This window comes from Coenobita brevimanus, chromosome 79, assembly GCF_032717465.1.
Source record: "Coenobita brevimanus isolate Jiangsu-jjx chromosome 79, ASM3271746v2, whole genome shotgun sequence".
NCBI classification, from domain to species: Eukaryota; Metazoa; Arthropoda; class Malacostraca; order Decapoda; family Coenobitidae; genus Coenobita; species Coenobita brevimanus.
The window spans coordinates 32612827-32626846 of record NC_137032.1 but is presented as its reverse complement, the minus strand read 5'-3'; the positions used below and the strand labels follow the sequence as shown (position 1 = coordinate 32626846).

The following is a 14020-nucleotide window of genomic DNA, read 5'->3' as shown; positions in this document are numbered from 1 at the left end:
GGCATTGAATCCCAGTTTAACTTGGTGAGGTAGTTAGTACTTAGGTTAATTATTACCTTATCATTAGTTAGGGTGTACAAAAGACCCCCACGTTTTTAACTCCAAGACTGGGGACTTGTACTTGGAAATACTTTTATTTTTTTCCATTTGTCACAAAGGAGCGAAAGCTATAGTGGCTGATGACTTGTTAACAAAATTAACCCTCATCCAGCAGACATATAACAGCCTCCAGCCTTTCTACAATAGTGGATAAAATGTTAAAAAGTCCACAGTTTTATTTGTTTTCCCAATAGTTCTTTTAGTGATTCGTTCTGCTTTGACACCTTTTTTTAAAATTACAAGTGACACCTAACTGACCCCAAAGATGTTAATAATCTCAGACCAGTCTGTGAAGATAATATAGAAAAAATTAAAGAAGGTAAAATTGCAGGAGGGCTCCAATTTATGTATTTTACAGTACAGTTGTATTTTTGGTCAGTGAACCACAACAGTTATCACTGATAGTTTTTAAAAGTTGTGGAAGTGTATAATTTTGAAGATATCAAGTGTGTGATGTCATTAGTTGTCCACATAAATCATGGCAAGCAACCATCTGCCGCTGGTACTTTTAGATTGCTTTGGCTCCAGTCTCACACTTATCGCTGGACCCTGCTAACCTAACCTGATATGATCTAACACAGTTTAACCTAACGAAACATAACCAGATTCAACATTATGATGTAACCCAACCAAACTAACCAGAACAATTCGGGGTTATTTGAGTTTGGTGTCTGAATCAACCCATTGCCCTCTGTGAGACGTCACTGCTGACATCAGTGAACTTTGGTGCTTGGTAGAAATGTAAATGTTATGCTGAATATGGGTGTCCAAATAAATGTTTAGTAACATGCATGTTATATATTTCTGCAGAATCTGGGTGATACAGATGAATTATAGTTAGGAAAGATAATCCTTGTCAGAATTTTTTCATACTGGTAATTTGTTATGAGAGCTCTTCAACAGTTTGTGGGAGAAAAAAGAAAAAAAAAAATACTAGCCACTAGTAGCAAAAATTAACCCAGCAGATTTTGAAAGTGGATTTGTAAACTTGACTAAGACCAAATTGTACCTAGAATCATTACTGTATGCGGTATATATATATATATATATATATATTTCTCACTTCTTTAATCATTACTGTATATATATATATATATATATATATATTTTCTCACTTCTTTAGGTTATGCCAGTGTTGAAATCACATCTCTGTTGGAGCAGAACATGTCATGAAAATAATAACTTTTAAAATAATCCTGCTAGCTTAGTGTCAAAGTACAATCAAAGACACAGTATCTTCCCAAAGTTTGACGAATGTATGGCGGAAAAATTGAACCATTTGAAACACGCACACATAGAGATAGGGTTTTCATTGTATTTCGCCAGGTGTAAATTTTCTTTGGACAGAACTGGGAAGAGAATTTTGTCTTTGATTTTACAAGCCCTTAGAAACATGAACAGGATCAGATTTCCCAGGATAACAAAAACTAATTTTGACGTTTTTATTTTCCCTGACACCTAGGAATGTGTAGCATTCTGTCAGTGTTCAGTTTCAAGCCATGGAGAACTAGAACAAGGAGAGGCAAGAGCTGTTTTCATGTTTCTGAGGACAAAACTAACCTAGACCAAGTTTTTCCCCATGACAATTAGAACAGTTCAGTTTTGTCAGTGTATAATTTCAAGTCTGCCAGAACAAGAACAAACAAGAACCATTGTAAGGCTGCCAGAACAAGAACAAACAAGAACCATTGCAAGTCTGCCAGTACATGGACGAACAAGTACCATTTTAAGCTTGCCAGTACATGAACAAACAAGAACTATTGCAAGTCTGCCAGAACAAGAACAAACAAGAACCATTTCAAGCCTGCCAGAACAAGAACCATCCTTGTGTAGGCAGCATAGAACATGATGAGTGCCACACAGATCTGCAGTCAGGTGGCCAGGAGGTACTTGCTCTGGTGTGCCAATGTGCACGTGGAATTTAGGATCCCGGTAAGCTTGGTATACCGTATCTGTCTTTTTAACTTTTGTGTAGATTAAGTTTCATCCCCCAAATTTGGTATATTAAGTTTCAGTCCCAAAATTCAGCAGATACCCAGTACAGTGATGCATTTCAGCCCTCAAATTTAGTATATATTAAGTTTCAGTCCCAAAATTTAGCACATACCCAGTATAGTGTTTAGTTTCAGCCCTTAAATTTAGTACAGTACGGTACCGTATATATTAAGTTTCAGCCCCAAAATTCAGCAGATACCCAGTACCGGTACAGTGTTAAGTTTCAGCCCCCAAATTTGTCCTGTATTAAGTTTCATCCCATAAATTTGGTGTGTATAAAGTTTCAGGCCCCAAATGTGGCATATATTAAGTTTCAGTAATTTGGTCAAGTGGGGTTGGTGGAGGATTAGTGCCCCTCCCTGTAAAACAACTAACTCTAAGCCCTTGGCCACCCTGTCTGGGATACATGGCGTCTGGCAATGAATGAATGAATGAATTTGGTATGTAGTAACTTTCAGCCCACAAATTTGATGCATTTTAAGTTTCCTCCTCCTAATTTGGTGCATTTTAAGTTTCAGTCCCCCAATTTAGTACAGATATGATTTAACTTGCCTTGTTCGTGTACTATGATGTAGTAATTTATTGTTGCTGCAGCCGGACAGTTATATTAATTGTAGAAGAGACTTTTTGAGCTATAGGAGGTTTACATAGCCTTCATTAACTATCCTAATATGCATTTTTTAGTTTAGAAACCCTGTAATTTTATTTTTTTATAGTCAAATGTGATTGATTTTACAATAGGAGTTAGATCGTTAGACAATTTATAGCCCTCATTAACTGTCCTACTGTGCATTTTGAGTTAAGAATCTCGGTAAGTTTTTCATGCCTAATTTTATAGAATTTTGTGATGGGTTTTGTTTGTCTCTATTGTTACTAATTCAGGTTGATTTTATTCCCACTCCTGCCAGACTTTAGTGTATTTAATGAGTGTGTGAGAAAGAGGGCAATAGCATTGAATGAGGCCAGGGAACCGACAAGCAGTTGAGCTGGCTGGATACAAGAATTTTGTGTGGAGTGTCTGACCCGAGTTTCACTGCTTTTTAACTTGTTGATTGTTGGATTGGCAGATTAATGAGTGTGAAGCTACTGAATATGCGGAGTGTTTTTCATTTATTTGTTTTTTATTTATTTTTGTCCTGTTAACCCATATGTGCTGGTAAGTGGCATATACCGTGGCAAATGGGTGTACAGCGGCCACCGGGTGATGTGAGGAGCCGATAATGTATTCCCAGCATCATTTGAACCGGCTGCCATTTGATCTCGGCACCGAAGGGTAGGGAGAGACTTACCACCTCACTTAAGCGTACCTCAATCTTCTCTGTGACTTTGCCAGGTGTAGTACGATAATTCCTGAAACTTCTCGTCTGATTCCATTCCCGCCTCACGTGGAACCCTTGCCTCATCCATCCCTGCCAAGCCTCTTTCCAAGGATACTAGGAAATGGCTCAGAGATAGTGTCATAGTGCATGCCTTGGACACCATTGTTTCTAGTTTACCTAGTTGTGGAGAAGTTATCACGTTGAGAGCAAAGTCAAAGTCGGGGTCGAGCGCACACGCATGAATACATCGTGCTTCGAGTGCCAAAAGTTACCCATTTTCTTCACGTCCTTACTCATTGACATGACCACCTGCAGTTGTGATAATGCTTTCATTCGCAAGAAGAGTTTGTTTGTAATATGGTCTTTAATTAGTTTCCCTAACTGCTATGCCTTCCCAGATAATGTTTGATGGTTTGAAAGCAGGCTGATTTGAGAAATACGCCCGTAGTGAGAGGGCGGCCACGCCAAAATAATGCCAGCACGTAGGGGAGAGGATAGTGTTTGGAAACTCCCTGTACTGTTGTTTGCAGATGATACTGTGTTGTTGAGTGAAGACGAAGGGGAGCTGCAAGGCTTGGTGGATGAGTTTGGGAGAGTGTGTAAGAAACGGAACCTAAAGGTGAATGTAGGGAAGAGTAAAGTGATGGTCTTTGAGAGAGGTGAAGTCAATGAATGTACAGCGAGGTTGGATGGTGAGGAATTGGAAAATGTGAGTACGTTTAAGTATTTGGGTAGTGTGATGAGTAAGGATGGAGGTTTGGAGGGTGAAGTGCTTGAAAGGGTACAGCAGGGAAGAAAGGTTGCTGGTTCCTTAAAAGCAGTGATAAGAAACAGGGAAGTGGTGAGGAATTGGAAAATGTGAGTACGTTTAAGTATTTGGGTAGTGTGATGAGTAAGGATGGAGGTTTGGAGGGTGAAGTGCTTGAAAGGGTACAGCAGGGAAGAAAGGTTGCTGGTTCCTTAAAAGCAGTGATAAGAAACAGGGAAGTGAGCATGGAAGTAAAAAAGTTACTACATGACAGTATTGTGATACCAACTCTAACATACGGAAGTGAAGCTTGGACATTGTTGGAAGGACACAAGTCAAGAGTGAGAGCAGTGGAAATGAGTTATTTAAGAGGAGCCTGTGGAGTCACGTGGAGAGACAGGCTGACGAATGAGGATATAAAGGAGCGTTGTGGTGTGGATGTGGATGTGATAGGAAGCGTTGTGAGGAACACACTGAGGTGGTTTGGCCATGTGGAGAGGATGGAGGGTGAAAGACTGACGAAGAGAGTGTATATGAGTAAGGTGGAGGGTGGAAGAGGGAGGGGGAGACCGAGGATGAGATGGAGGGATGGGGTGGAGAGGTATATGAGAGAGGGGGGTGTGAGTTGGGAGCAGGGCAGTGAAATGGCGGGGGACAGGGCGACTTGGAGGCGATTTGTTTGTGGCCACCCCAAACGGGATTGAGGCGTCTGGCAATAGATAGATAGATAGACGTAGGGGTTAAGTGAAGGGAGGATTCCTAGGGTTTGAATGGTGATTGAATGGGGGTGTTGCTCATTCAGTTGGGCAAACATTGTTTAGCATCGTACTATATTATTTTTTTCTGGCTCCCTGGGCCCTACCTCACCTCACCTTACAATAACGGGTGGGAAAGAAGGTATGGATGATGATGATGAAATTTTTACTCACTATTGTTACCACATTTATCCCACAACAGTATTCTGTAATTGTTCATCAGTCTCTTCCAGTGTGTAGGTGGTTATATATTAGTTACTTACAGATTATTTACTGTAGGGAGTTTGTCAGTGGGATGCAAGGAAAAATATGCAGTACAATACACACTTTTCTTCTGTGTTTCAGGAGCTCATGTCTATTGCCTCCATGTTCAAGATACCAATAAAATGGATTGACAAACCAATAGAAGACGTAAGTTTAGTGTACTGCGTGAATTGCGTTCATTGCTACAGAGATGTATGAGAGAAGGTGTGTGAGCTGGAGGGAGGGCAGTCAGCTGGCAGAGGTCAGGGTGATGTGATTTGTTTGTGGCCACCCTTTATGAGATTAAGACGTCTGGCAGTAGATAGTTAGGTTTCTGCAAACTTCATGTTAGTTTCACCAATATGCCCATAGTCTGTATCAGTGTCACCTATCCTTTTCTTATCATCTCTTGCTTTGACACCCTTTATCACAAAAGCATGTTATCCATCCATCCATCCATCGCCCAATCCTACATTGCCCCATGAGGAGTGTAGGAGCACTATATAAATACAGTAATTATATTCACATGCTCAGTGTCGTGCTGTATTTAGTGAAGTAACAAGCCAAATAGTTTTGTATAATACAGACAACTGCTTAATACTGTACACTTGATATAAAACTACCCTATCTTTACAACTTTCTGTCTTACATTTTGAAACAGTGAACAAAGTAAATGGAAAGATTCCCCAGTAACTACTCATAGTTGCACATGGCCAGTAATTTAATTAGTACAACTTGAAGAAAGAACCTTATGCAATGCGAGAAGTAAACAGTTTATTCAGAAATATTTGCGAGAAGAAAAAGATGTGATAAGGAACAGCTCTCATTGTGAAACCATTGGTCAGCTGTGTAAAGATAGTTTTTTGGTCAGTTGTAAATTGCATGGTAAACTGTAGCTAACAAATAGACACCTGGTGGTCTAGTGTGTTAATGCAACCTGTTTTGGTCCATGTTGTGGTTGGGGTTTATTGCTCACATAATTCCGTTCACTGGCAAACAACTTATCATTTCACATAATAGTGTGGGATGAATATTGTAGTCCAGGTCTTTATGCCCCTGATGTGACAATGAAGGAGTGGATGATGGATGGATGAAATACACAAACACAGACACACCCACTCAGAAACCTGATTACGTATTGATTAGTATTTGTTTGCAGCTTTAATTGTGATATTTGAGAAGATAATTTTCATGATGGATAATAACTTTTCCTTAGAGTGATTAACACCTAATACAGTATTTTTTAGTAACACTCCCTAATGTTAAGGAATGACTTTACTGCACTGAGATATATATTTGTCATTGCTCTTCATCTACCCTTAAATGAATTGGATTATGGTAGTCTTCACCTCAGAGTGGGTAATGTGAAATTGGCTGTAATTTTTCCAGTCTCTAGATCCATCCCATTCCATATATAATAGTGGAAATAAGGTCAGGGTAATGTAGTGTTGTTATTTTACAGCCATATGTCATAGTGGAGATGAGGAATGAGAGTGACGCCAAGAAGCTGATGTCTCGTAGTCTGCTGGTGCGTTCCTGCTACGAACTTTGGTAAGGATGGTGGGAGGTGACCAGTTTAGGTAGTCATTATTATAAGCTTAGGAGTGAGAGACTAACTAGGACAGTGTACATGAGTGAGGAGGAGACTGAGGATGATATGGAGAGAAGGAGTAGAGAGGTATATGAGAAGAAGGAGATGTAAGTTGTGAGGAGGGCATCAAAATGGTAGGGGACAGGGTAACATGGAGGTGGTTTGTTTGTGGGCACCTGTTTTGGGATTAAGACATCTATCTATAGATAGACTATAAAAGTATGGAAGTTTTTTATTGTAAGACTCCTCACTATAGTGGTGTTGATGGTTGGTATGTGTGCTGTTTGTCAGGGGTGAAGGCAGCACGGAAGCAGAGATGCACACCAGCGTACAGTCATTTCCCAGAGAGTTGATTGCCCCACACCTGGCCCCCACCAAGACCTTCAAAGTGTGTGTCACCACCTTCAACAAAACGCTCAGGAATGCAGAGAAGCTTGCCAAGATTGAGGTGAGTCGCAGTTTACCCTCTCTTCTTTATTATAATGTAGTCTTGCTAAGTGCATGTACTGTATTTCTCACCCCATCCTTAGGTGGGGAAAGAGGGATGATGATGGTGATGATGTTTATGATGCTGTTGAACATGAAGATAATGTAGATGATGATATGGTTGTTGTGGGGAAAGGGGTCTGGTGATGTTGATGTTGATCATGATATAGATAATTATGATGATGATGTTTATGATGCAACTGAAGATAATGTAGATGATGATGATGTTTGGGTTGCTGTGGTTATTGATAATGTTTATGGTTATTATTGTTCTGTTGCTGTTGACCTTGATGATGATGAAGACGATGATGATGATTCCCACAGTCCCTAAAATACCTACCATTTGAGGGCCGGGTAGACCTGAAGAACGCCGACACACGCCTTCACCTCATAGAGTATTATGGTCTGCATCCTAACCACATCCCCAGCACTCCATATAAGGTGCGTGGATTGTTGTAGTTATCAGTTGTCATCCTTGTTCTTTCACGTTCTCTACTCTCTTCTTCCCATATTATTTTCTCTGCTTTTCCATTGTCATCACTTCTCTCTTCTCCTCTCCTCTCCTTCATCCAGTCTATCGATATCTGGTAAAGGAAGGGTTTACTGTATTAATTATTACCATGATGTGCATATGATGATGGTAGTGGTGGTGAGGATGATGATGAGGATCATGATGATAATATTGGTCTAGTGGTGGTGGTGGTGAGTATGATGAGGGTAGTGGTGATGTTGATGATGATGGTGGTGGTTGTAAGTGGTAATGATGATGATGATGATGATGCATTTTGCCAGGTGTTCTTGGGTCGGTGGGTGGCAGAGGGTCAGCGTGATCTAATCAGCCGGTACTCCCTGAAGCAGCGCAGTTACATCGGCAGTACGTCCATGGATGCCGAGCTGGCCTTCATTATGAACAACCTGGCCCAAGTACAACCAGGGGAGGTGGTGGTGGATCCATTTGTTGGCACGGGTTAGTTAGTGGTGACATTTATCTTTTAGCTGTTTGTCTCTCTCTATCTGTCTATAGCCTGACACCCTAATCCTGCAGAGGGTGGCCACAGACAAAACGCCTCCAAGTTGCTCTGTCACCTACCATATGACTACCCTCACCCCAGCTCACTCCCCCCTCTATCATATTCAGTACCTCTCTACTCCATCCCTCCACCTCATCAGCTGTTTGTACTACTGTAAAGTCCTTTGTACATTGAACTAACTTGGGAAAAGGCTGATTATATTGCTGATAATTTAATGTAACAAATGATCATGGGAACATCATCTGTTTCTTCTTTTTTCTTTCTTTCTTCATTTATTTCTTTATATTTTTCTCCTAGGTTCTGTTCTTGTTTCTGCGGCTCACTGGGGTGCCAATGTGTGGGGCTGGGACATCGACTACCTCACCCTCCACGCACGCACCAAACCCACACGACACTCACAGGTTAGAGGAAGGGAGGAGGAAGGAGGGAGCAGTGGTGGAGACTGAGGGATGTGAGAAAATGTGTAGAAAAAGGGAAATAGAGAGAGAGAGAGAGAGAGAGAGATTAAAAAAGCCTTTGGAGTGGTAATATAGACAAAACAATTTTCATCCTCATAGCGAAAGGGATCTGATATGATGTAATAGAAGGAAAAAATTATTAATAATAATAGACGTAGTGTTTATGAAGGAAGTTTACTATGATGTTATAAAAAAAAAAATTATAGTAATGTGGATGTTTATGCCTGTGGGTTGGAGTCAGGATTCCAGGGGCTTGAATGGTGAATGAATGTCAGTGTGGCCTATTTGCTTGGGAGAGTTTTGTATGTTCTCCCTCAGTCTGTTTTTTTCTTGCTCACTGAACCCTATCTCACTCCATCCTTTGTGGGAAAGAGGTCTAGATGATGGTGATGGTGATTATGATGGTGTTGGTGGTGGTGATTGATGATGGTGTTGGTGGTGGTGATTGATGATGGTGGTGGTGGTGACTGATGACTGATAATGGTGGCAGTGATGATTGATGATGGTGTTGGTGGATGTTGATGTTGATGATGATGTTGATGTTGCAGAAGAAGCGTACGTCTGGGGAATCGATATGCAGCAACTTTGAGCAGTACGGTCTGAAGCAGCGGTACTTGGATGTGGCGGTGATGGACAACGCTAGGCTCTTCTGGAGGACCGCACCATTTGTGGACGCCATCATAACAGACCGTGAGTGACTCGGCTCAAATCAGGTGACATCCTTTTTCAGCTGTAGTTGGGTGACATCCCTTTCTGTCTTTATAGTAATTGGGTGTCATCTTCTTCTTGACCATAATTGGGTGACATCCTTTTTTTTTTTGTAATCAGGTGACACTTTTTTTTTGTCTGTAATTGGGTGACATCCTTTTTTTGTCTGTAATTGGGTGTCATTCTTTTTTTTGTCTGTAATTGGGTGTTGTTCTTTTTTTGGCTGTAATCTAGTGACATCCCTTTTTTTTTTTTTGTCTGTAATTGGGTGACATCCTTTTTCAGCTGTAATTGGGTGACATCCTTTTTTGGGTCATAATTAGGCAACCGGGAATATCCTTTTTTTTGTCTGTACTGGATAACATCCCTTTTTGGCTGTAATCGGGTGACATCCTTTTTTGGCTGTAATTGGGTAACAGTGTTTTTAGCCCACACTCACTGCAACCAGACTCATTTATTTATTTTAGTAAATGCCTCTCATACTGAATTTGGTTTTCTTCTAGCTAGGCTGTTCTGGAGAACTGCCCGGCTTGTTGAGACCATTATAAGAGACTTTGAGTGGCTTGGCAGTAAGTGGGTGATATCCTTTTATATTTATTTTTACTGCTACCAGATTTTTTTTGTAATACAAGGTGACACAGAAAGGAAAAATAATACATCCACCAGATTACAGGTGTCCTCCATTCATAAAAAAATTTGTACCAGTTAGACTTGAATTGCTGTAGGTTGAAGTTTGGGAGGAAACTATTATGGGGTTTAAGTTCCAAAAATTTTGGGATTAAAAGAATTGATTCCAGTGATTCCTGATTATGATTATGCTCTGCCAATTTCCAGCTCCATATGGAATACGGGAAGCTACAGAACGTGTGGGTAGCGTGAAGAAACCCAAGCATTGTAACAGTACGTGTGATGGTGACCAGCCTCCCTCTGCATGTCCTCAGCAGTCCAACCCAAGCTCTGACATTTCTACCACAAGCCTTGAAATAACTACCATGAACCCTCACAAATCCACATCAAGCACACAGCTACCCATAGAGCCACAATTACCAACTGAAGTTCCTCAAATACCCACCCCAGGACCTGCAGTACCGGCCACAGACCCTTATGTGCCCACCACGAATCCTCAGCCACCCACATCTAGCTCTCAGATTTCTACCCCAAGCCCAGAGTTACCCACATCAACCCACCAACCACCTCCCTTCAACAGTCTTCCATCCTTGAGCTCTCAGATATCCATTTCAAGCCCTCAGATACCCACTTCAGCCTCTCAGATACCCACTTCAGGCCCTCACATACCCCAGATACCCACATCAACTCCTCAGATTCCCCCCACCAGCAACCTGCAACCACCGTCAAGCATCCACTTCCCCTCCAAGGTGACGTACAGCCTCTCAGACATCTTCCGGGATCTCCTCAACTTTGCTGCCTCTCACTTGGTCATCGGAGGGAGGCTTGTGTTTTGGCTGCCTGTGTTTAGGTGAGTTTATTGAAGTACTTTTGTTGTGGATGTTGTAAATGAGTAGCCTAGACCCAGGACCCTATGCTCCTTGTGGGGGCCAAAATAGGATTGGATGATGGAAATATTATTATTATTGTTTTTGTGATAGGAAGCATTATGAGGAACACACTGAGGTGGTTTGGCCATGTGGAGAGGATGGAGGGTGAAAGACTGACGAAGAGAGTGTATGTGAGTGAGGTGGAGGGGGGAAGAGGGAGGGGGAGGCCGAGGATGAGATGGAGGGATGGGGTGGAGAGGTATATGAAAGAGGGGAGTGTGAGTTGGGAACAGGTCAGTGAAATGGCGGGGGACAGGGTGACTTGGAGGCGATTTGTTTGTGGCCACCCCAAACGGGATTGAGGCATCCGGCAATAGATAGATAGATAGATAGTTTTTATTATTTAGGCTGACACATGCAAGTGTGTTGGAGCCATAATAAATGATACAGTTATGTGTATTATTATTATTATTGTTGTTGTTAATATAATTATTACCATTATTATTATTATTTTTATTATTATTTTTATCATCATCATTGTCATCATCATCATCTCCAGCGAATAAAAATAGTTTGGAGGAATGCTCTTCCACCCCAAGTCCCCTCCTTTTTGTGTAGGCCTACAGGGAATGCAGGGTTGTGTGGTGCCACACAGTGTAGTAAATGGTTTTCTGCGTTACAGGAAATAATTTGGTTTGTCACTCAGTGTACATTCACCCTTAGACATGAGCACATTGAGTAAATGGAAGGAATATTTTATTGTATCATTATACCTCCTTCCATTCCTAGATGGGAATAAAGGTTTGAATGATGATGATTAGTATTAGTATTGTTAAAGTAGCTTCTCTTATGTTTGTAATTTCAGGGAGGACTATGATGAGAGCCATGTGCCCAGCCACCCGTGTCTGGAGCTGCTGTTCAACTGTGAGCAAGTCCTTACCGTCCACTCCAGCAGGCGCCTTATTGCACTGCGCAAGACAAGGCATCCACAGGTCAGTGTATATAAGTTCCATTACAGTGTCCCACAAATATCTCAGAAAACACAAAGTAAAGCCTTGAGAATAATGATATGTTCAAAGACAACAAATACAGATTGTTTTCATTCAGAAGTAAAAATACAGCTTCTTGACCATATGAACAGTAGAGGAATACAGTTCATTGCATCGGCTCAAGATCCGTCCCATCCTTGTAAGTTGAGTCGATGTTGCATGGTTATGGTTGAGTTTTTTTGGTCTAAGAGTATGTTGTTCTCATTTCCATAGGCAGGGGAGACAGCCAGTGGTCAGGTAACAGATGTGACAGCCCAGTTCCGTGAGAGGTTCTTCCAGGCGTCGCTGATCACCAAGGAGGAACGTGCGTCACTCAAGTCACAGTTCCCACGCGACAAGAGAGGCCAGGGGCTCGGGTACAGGCTGGAGGAGGCCAGGAATAAGTTAAGGAATTCAGGGGTACAGAATGCATTTGTTAGTGAACCTGGAAGTGAGAAAGTTAAATCAGGAGTTGTGGAAAATGCCTCTAAAAGTTGTGATAGTGAAAGTGGGAAGGTTGAATTGGCAGTTGTGGAAAATGCCTCTAAAAGCTGTGATAGTGACGGCACTCGGTAAAACATAAACATGGGTATAATGACAACAGACAAACTTTTGATACAAACACATGAATATTACAAAACAGTAAAAATGAGGATTATGGGAAATTCCTCAAGAAGTTAGTGGTTAGGAAGCAGGTCAATGGGGAGAGAGTGCAAAGGTTAAAACAGGAATTGTGGAAAATGCCAGGAAAATTTATGACAGTGACAGTAAGACTAATCAGTAAAACAGTTATGGCCAGTCCTTATTACAAACAGAGGAACATAAGAAAGGCAAACACAAGATTTAGCCATAGGAAATTATTACGGACACAGGAATGCAAGAAAAGTTAGACCAAGAATGAATTATGAAAAGTGATCACAAACAGAAATGAAAGAAAAGTTAGAGGAAGTCCTAAGAGGGATTGAAGAAGTTTAGGAAGGTCAATGGGAAGCAAGACAGTGATAATGATAGTACAGTACTTGATAAAACTTGGGTGAAATAGTAACAGCCAGTCTCGTATTACAAACATAATTGGAACATGAGAAAAGCGGAGCAAGAAGTGTAAGAAACGTGAAGAGGTGAAAGTTTTGGAAGCAGTGTGGTAGGAAGCAAGGCACTGATGACGCTACAGGTATCCCTCACTCAACGATGTTCCAGGTAATGTTATTTTTGGTTTTAACATTTCCACTTTATTTTACCGGTATTTACCAGTACTGTATTTATTTTTGCCTCTTTAGGATGACAGTACCAATTTTTTACCTTGAGATAGACCTAATCAAGGAAGACAGAATTATTATAACACATATTTTTTATTTTTAGTTATTCATTTTATTTATTTTTGGTTTTAAAGTGAATACTGTATAACCATTATTTCAGTTTAAGTTTCCCACATTTTTTGCACTTTAGTTGTGAAAATATCGATTTCTGCCTTAGCGATCTATATATATATTTTTTTCCCAGTAGCTAGAAAGTGAAAATAATTGAGTGATATACAGTATTCGTAAAGTAGCAGCATTAAAACAGGATCCAGGAACAAGGGAAGAAAAAGAGGAAGAATCAGCAGTGAAGTTGGCCACACAGTCATTCGCATACCATTCAAGCCCTTGGAATCCTGACTTTACATTGCAAGCCATCCAAAGTGTAAATAGTTTGTGGTTTGTATAGAATAAAGGATTGATTTTGTAGGTGTGAATGATGGGTGAAGGAAGGTGAGGTCTGTTTTTGCTGTCCAGTTAGATAGTTCTCCCAAGATATATAATGTTTTAATTTGTTGCAGCATTTCATGGAGTGGCTCTGTCCGTCTGTCTCACACTGACAATTTTCAGATGTGAAATGCGTTACTCCTGTTGACTTCAGTGAATTTAAACAAGCAGCACAATAACACACTATGCCACCTCTTGCACCATACCACCCTCACACACCACTTACCGTACACACCACACAAAATCACCTTCTCACACCAAGCCACACAAAATCACCTTCCCACACCACGCCACACAAAATCACCTTCCCACACCACGCCA

At 41.0% G+C, this 14020-nt stretch overlaps 1 protein-coding gene across 1 annotated transcript; it reads left to right on the top strand.

Moving 5' to 3' along the window:
- The first annotated feature begins 1944 nt into the window (after positions 1–1944).
- On the top strand, positions 1945–12728 carry LOC145408947 (tRNA (guanine(10)-N(2))-methyltransferase TRMT11). Its single transcript, XM_080279528.1, has 12 exons — positions 1945–2031; positions 5262–5327; positions 6622–6710; positions 7042–7198; positions 7561–7677; positions 8029–8203; positions 8565–8668; positions 9274–9415; positions 10268–10337; positions 10770–10910; positions 11795–11921; positions 12192–12728. Exons 1-12 carry the CDS (start codon positions 1945–1947, stop codon positions 12531–12533), a joined length of 1617 nt encoding a protein of 538 aa, XP_080135654.1. The 3' UTR covers positions 12534–12728.
- The last annotated feature ends 1292 nt before the right edge of the window (positions 12729–14020 follow it).

Coding starts and splice junctions, on each gene's coding strand:
- LOC145408947 (XM_080279528.1), top strand. CDS start 1,945: ATGATGAGTGCCACACAGATCTGCAGTCAGGTGGCCAGGAGGTACTTG. Junction 2,032..5,261: donor ACGTGGAATTTAGGATCCCG/GTAAGCTTGGTA, acceptor TCTGTGTTTCAG/GAGCTCATGTCTATTGCCTC. Junction 9,416..10,267: donor GGACGCCATCATAACAGACC/GTGAGTGACTCG, acceptor GCCAATTTCCAG/CTCCATATGGAATACGGGAA.